Source organism: Rhincodon typus, chromosome 16, assembly GCF_021869965.1.
Source record: "Rhincodon typus isolate 14 chromosome 16, sRhiTyp1.1, whole genome shotgun sequence".
NCBI classification, from domain to species: Eukaryota; Metazoa; Chordata; class Chondrichthyes; order Orectolobiformes; family Rhincodontidae; genus Rhincodon; species Rhincodon typus.
Genome location: NC_063347.1, coordinates 61222003 through 61227474, shown reverse-complemented (window position 1 = coordinate 61227474; position 5472 = coordinate 61222003). Strand labels below are relative to the sequence as shown.

Below are 5472 nucleotides of genomic sequence, written 5' to 3'. Positions count from 1 at the left end.
CTGGCTAATTCACAGGGTTCACTTCACTGGGCACTGGCTAATTCACATGTTTCAGGTGACTGGGTACTGGCTATTTCCGGATAACACCCTTTAAATGTTCTAGAAATGCTGGAATAATAGCAGTGGGTCTTGTTTAGTCCATAATTCCTCACTTGTTTCTGTCATTAGCTCTCTCTAACTGGATAACACACCCCGTAACACCACCTCTGCTGTGTTCTCATCGAGCTGCTTCAGCTCCAGTGGATCTAGTCAAAGACAGGCCGACCTGTCATTGTTCCATTTGCTTGTTCCCTCAAACTCTCAAGTGTGCTCTGAAACGGCCACCAACATACAGCTCCTGACCCAACTGCACGACAGTGAGCTTTCTGTTTGTCTTTTCCTTCCTACCTGCCCATTATCATGGCAATCTCAGGTCACATGGCACCTAATGACGACATAAACAAGAAACCATTTCTTAATACACATCCCGACCTCCCAACGTTGGTCTTAAAAGGACATTTCAGGCAATTTACAATGCATTTTACAGTCCACAGAGAACCTTGCTATTTCATGTAATATTGAGATTGCAGAAACATGGTTGACATTGGCTGTTATATTTACTACGTACATCACAAAGTCCACGACTAACAGCAGTTATCTCACACTCAGATCATGCTCTGTTGACGGTCGCGATTGAGGTGTTGAATCGACCGATCATGTGGGGAAATGTAACCATCTACAATTGTGAGAAAACAGGACAGGTTTACCCCAAAACAGCGTAAGTCACTGTCACTGATCCTGTCAACACAGCCCAGAGACACAGGAGCCTTCTGTTACAGAGCCAGCAGAGGGGAGAGGACCTGATCACAGATCACACACACTTAGAGGTTGGGATGGAGATTGGAGACTGGGGATTGGAGACTGGAGACTGAGGGTGGAGATTGATATTGGAGATTGGGATGGAGACTGGAATTGGGATTGAGACTGGAATTGGGATTGGGAACTTGGATTGGGGGCCTGGGTATGCAGATTGGGATGGTCACGGGGATTGGGATTGAAGACTGAGATTGGAGATTGGGATTGGAGATGGAGATGGGGACTGCAATTGAGATTAGAGACTGGGATTGGAGGCCTGGGTTTGGAGATTGGGATTGGAGATTGGGATTGGAGACCGGGATTGGGATTGGAGACTGGGCTTGGAGATTGGGATGGAGTCTGGGATTAGTGGTGGGTACATTGTTGGAAATGGAGACTGAATGAGTGCAGAGTGAATCAGATAATGCGAACTCTGTGTGCTAACATTGACATTGTGGAGCCTGAGAGTACAGCTCAATCCGTTCTTTATGTCGGAGCCTACAGTCCCTCTGCTTTCTCAACATGACTCAGAGTAACCCCACAGCTGTCTGCTGTTGCAGCAACACTGGCATCTGTACAGACAGTCCATAATTTACAGTTCACAGTGCATCATCAGGACACTATCAGCTCTGAGGAAAACCACTGGCAAATGGTGTCCATTCTCCTGGGACAGTCGTGGTGGTGGGGGGTGGGGGGTGGAATTATAGAGCTGCTTGAGACATATGAACTTCATCAAGTGACGCCTAAAGTTATAACCAAGTCATTTTTGTTCCAAAACCAAGTCGCAATTTATTTTTAAAATGAGGGTCTGAAACCCCATGCCTGCAAATTGTTCAGAAGGCAAGTTAAACTTCACACTGTGCTGTTGGGAAAACAGCTCTTTAGAGTGACGTTCTGAACTTTCAGATTGCTAGCAACCACAGTCACAACTGAATGTTGGCCTTCAAACGGGGATATTTGGATTACCAAAGGGCTATTTAATCAGATAAAAATGAATCTGTGAACCACACATGCCTGAGAAAAATTTAAAAAAATATCATGTCTAATTGTATAATATTGAGTAGGAGTGTTTCAGCACCTCGATTGAATTTCTCCTGATAAATGTTCAGGTAAAAATAAAACCCAAGTGGAGAGTATTTGAGCGCTGGGCTAGTGGCAGAATGGGGCATATATGAAACTACCTTTATACAGACACTGCCCACTGCAAGGGGAAAGAGCTGGAGTCCTCCAGATAATTGGAAATGACTGGGAATTGCTGCTTGTCAGAGCAAAACATGTTACATATGGATTTTCAATGGAGCTCAGTCTGTCAGTAGTTAGGGAGTTGGGACACTCAGGGCAATGTCGGGAGTTCGCTTGTCTGTGCTCATGACCTGCTCCCTGTTCTTCTCCCTCTGCTATTTTCCATTCCACATCACCCCCTTCCCCATTCCCCATCCCATTCCCCATCCCCATTCCCTGTCCCCTTGCCCATCCCCACTCCCCATTTCCATTCTGCATTCACTGTCCCCATTCCCCATCCCTGTCCCCATCCACATTCCCTGTCCCCATCCCCATTCCACACTCCCCGTCCATTTTCCCCTCCTCGTTCACCCTCCCCATTCCCCATTCTCTACTCCCTGTCCACATTCCCTCTCCCTATTCCCAGTCCCCATTCCTCCTACACATTCCCTTCCCCATTCCCCATTCCTTGTCCCTTTTCCTCTCCCCATTCCCCATTCCCTGTCCTTGGCCCCTTTACCCCTCCTTATTTGCTATTCCCTGACCCCAGCGCCCCCCTTCCCATCCCTTCCTCCCTCCCATTCCCCATCCCCTTCCCCTTCCCCTTCCCATTCCCTCGTCTCCATTCCCTGTCTCCCCACCGCCTCTCTCACTCTGTGACTGCATCGGAAAACACATGGGTGACTGTACTGGATGTTGTTTGTGAGTGTCTTTTTAGAGGGAGGGGGGAAGTGTGGGATAGGGGTGCTGATGCATGAAGGCAGTAATTGTGCTGGAGGGGGTGCATTTTAAATCTCTGCAGGGAGTCTATGGCAGTTAGACTGAAAGTGGGTGAGGGATGGAAGGAGGGGGCTTGCAGTCCCAGGGGTCGGTTCCTGTTGTTTGCTGCACAGCCGAGCTCACAGTTTTGGCTGTTCTGACTCAGCGACTGTTTCTGTTTCAGGTGCAGAAGCTGTCTCCAGACCAAATGGGCCTGTTCCTGGTGTGTGACTGAGCACCGGTGTGTGTCAGACAGAGCGCACTGTAATGGGGTTTCACTGAATACACTACCCCAGGTAAGGCCAGGACAGGATTAATCCTCCATACAACCTTCACCATGACCTGCATAAACAATCAACTCACTCCAGAAGATTGACATGGGATTGTCTCTGAACTGCAGGGTTACAGTCTACAGGGTGTGTGTGTGTCTGTCCATGTGTGTGTGTGTGTACGCGTGTGTTTGTGTGTGCGTGTGTACGTGTGAGTGTATGTGCACGTGTGTATGTGTTTCGTATGCGTGTGCGTGTGTGTCCGTGCGTGTGTGTGTGTGTGTAAGAGATTCTGAAATGGAGGTATGCTGGGAGTGTGTGTTTTGGACAGCGATACAGGCTACAGAGTGTGTGATTCCAGATGTGTGACTGTGTGGGAGTTACAGGCCGCAGTGTGCACAGCTGCAATCAGTGAACAGGAGCAGGAATCCAGGCTGATTTCCTCTCTCTCCCTAATCCAGAGATTGCTGGAAAGTGATCAGGAGCCTGACCAGATTGAGGTGATTTCCTAGCAATCTGGAGCTGGGAGCTGGCTCTGTATGAAGTATATTGATGTGCACAATTTAACTCTGTCCCCCTCTCCATTACAGAGCTTCAGCCAGTGCCCACAGGCCCTACCAACATACATTGCCCCCGTGCCAACAGGGGCTACACGGGACATTATGGTCTCCCTGGTCAACAGTCAGTTGCTCGAGGTAAATTTCTAAATGTATTTCTGTATCATAGAGCAGCTAGACAGGGAAGGGAACAGCGGTCAGCTACTAACTTCAATAATATAAATTGAAAGAGGCAGACTTTTGGCGTTATCTTAGTAGCCCATTCACACTAGACACACTATCTTTGTCAGTGAAACCCTGATATCTGTTGGTCAATGAGCACAACACAGGAGACAGGAAATAGAGTGGTGATGGAAATAAAATAGGACGCGGTTCGTGGAATTCAACGTCATCTTTTACCTCACAATAGGATACCAATTAGCCCTTCATATCAATGCCACCTCTCTGCAGGACCAATTCACCTAATCCCAGTCCCCACCTTTTCCCTATGCCCCTGCAGAATTCTTCCCATTCACATAATTTTCCAATTTCCACTTGAAAGCCTCAAGTGAACCTGTCTCCCCCACATTCTCAGACAGTGTATCCCAGACCCTAACCACTCCCTGAGTGAACCTGCCTCCCCCACACTCTCAGACAGTGTATCCCAGACCCTAACCACTCGAGTGAACCTGCCTCCCCCCACGCTCTCAGACAGTACGTTCCAGACCCTAACCACCCTGTCTCTCTCTCTCTGGCTCTCTGCGCTGCCTTCAGATTATCACTAAAGTGTGGGACCCAGACACAACACTCTAATGATGAATACATTTTTAACAGAACCAACTTTACTATTGTACCCTTTCTCCCTCGTAATAAATCCAAGCTGCCACATGTTGTAGTAACTGCCCTCTGAACCTGTCATGCCACATTGATCAAATTGATCCCATTCCCCTGGGTTCTCCTGCTCCCGCCCTCACCTTTCCAATCGGACCCTTTAGGTTCGATTATCTCTCTGTATTGATCCCACTGAAATGAATTGCTCGCGACTTCTCTCTGCATTCAGCTTCATCTGCCATTTATCTCACCTGCCATTGTGTCTGCCCATTCCCTCCCAACTTGGCTGTATCTTTTCAAAATTCAACACTGTGTACCTCACAAGACTTCCACGAGACAGTGGTAGAATGGCATGAAGAGATATTGTCATTCAGAGAGCCATCACTGACATGATGGGCCAATTGGCTTATTTCTGCACTGTAGTAGATATGTGGTTCTCTAATCGATTCTGTCCCCAGCTATTGTTTCTGAATGTGCCAGCCCCGCTCCCCACAACCGAGATTAAATTGATTAATACATTTCATGTTGGCTTTATCTTTACAAGGTTTTTAGCACAAGGCTTTAATGTTTGCAATTGGGAGAGGGAGGAGGGTCGGCAGCGGAGGGAGGAAAGGAGAGAGGGGAGAACCTGGGGGGAGGGGGTGAGGGAGGGAAGGAGGAGGGAAGGGAGGGGTTGAGGGGAGAATGGAACCAGAGAGGGGCAGAAGGGAGAGGGAGAGAAGGGAGGAGTGAGAAGAGGAGGGGAGGGGGAGAAGGGAGAAGGGAGAGACAGGGGAGGGGTGAAGGGAGAGGAGAGATGGGATAGATGGAGAGGAACAAGGAGAAGGGAGGAGCAGAGGGGAGGGAGAGAGGCGAGGAGGGAGACTGGGAGAAAGTGGGTGGGGGAGGGGTAGAAGGGAGAGGGGGGAGAGGAGGTGAGCGGAGAAGAAGGGAGAAGGGAGAGGTGAGAAGGGAGAGGGGAAGAGAAATCTGATGGTTCATTGGTGATGAGATGGGAGGGGATGTAGGTTCAGTGGGGGGGG

At 48.9% G+C, this 5472-nt stretch overlaps 1 protein-coding gene across 1 annotated transcript in view; it reads left to right on the top strand.

Annotated features, from left to right (window-relative positions):
• Positions 1 to 5472, top strand: part of plxnd1 (plexin D1) — a 93275-nt gene that overhangs the window by 20477 nt on the left and 67326 nt on the right. The window contains exons 7-9 of the mRNA XM_048606249.1: positions 649 to 757; positions 2999 to 3110; positions 3674 to 3778. Of these exons, the coding sequence (XP_048462206.1) occupies positions 649 to 757; positions 2999 to 3110; positions 3674 to 3778 (326 nt within the window). The remainder of the gene's footprint in view (positions 1 to 648; positions 758 to 2998; positions 3111 to 3673; positions 3779 to 5472) is intronic.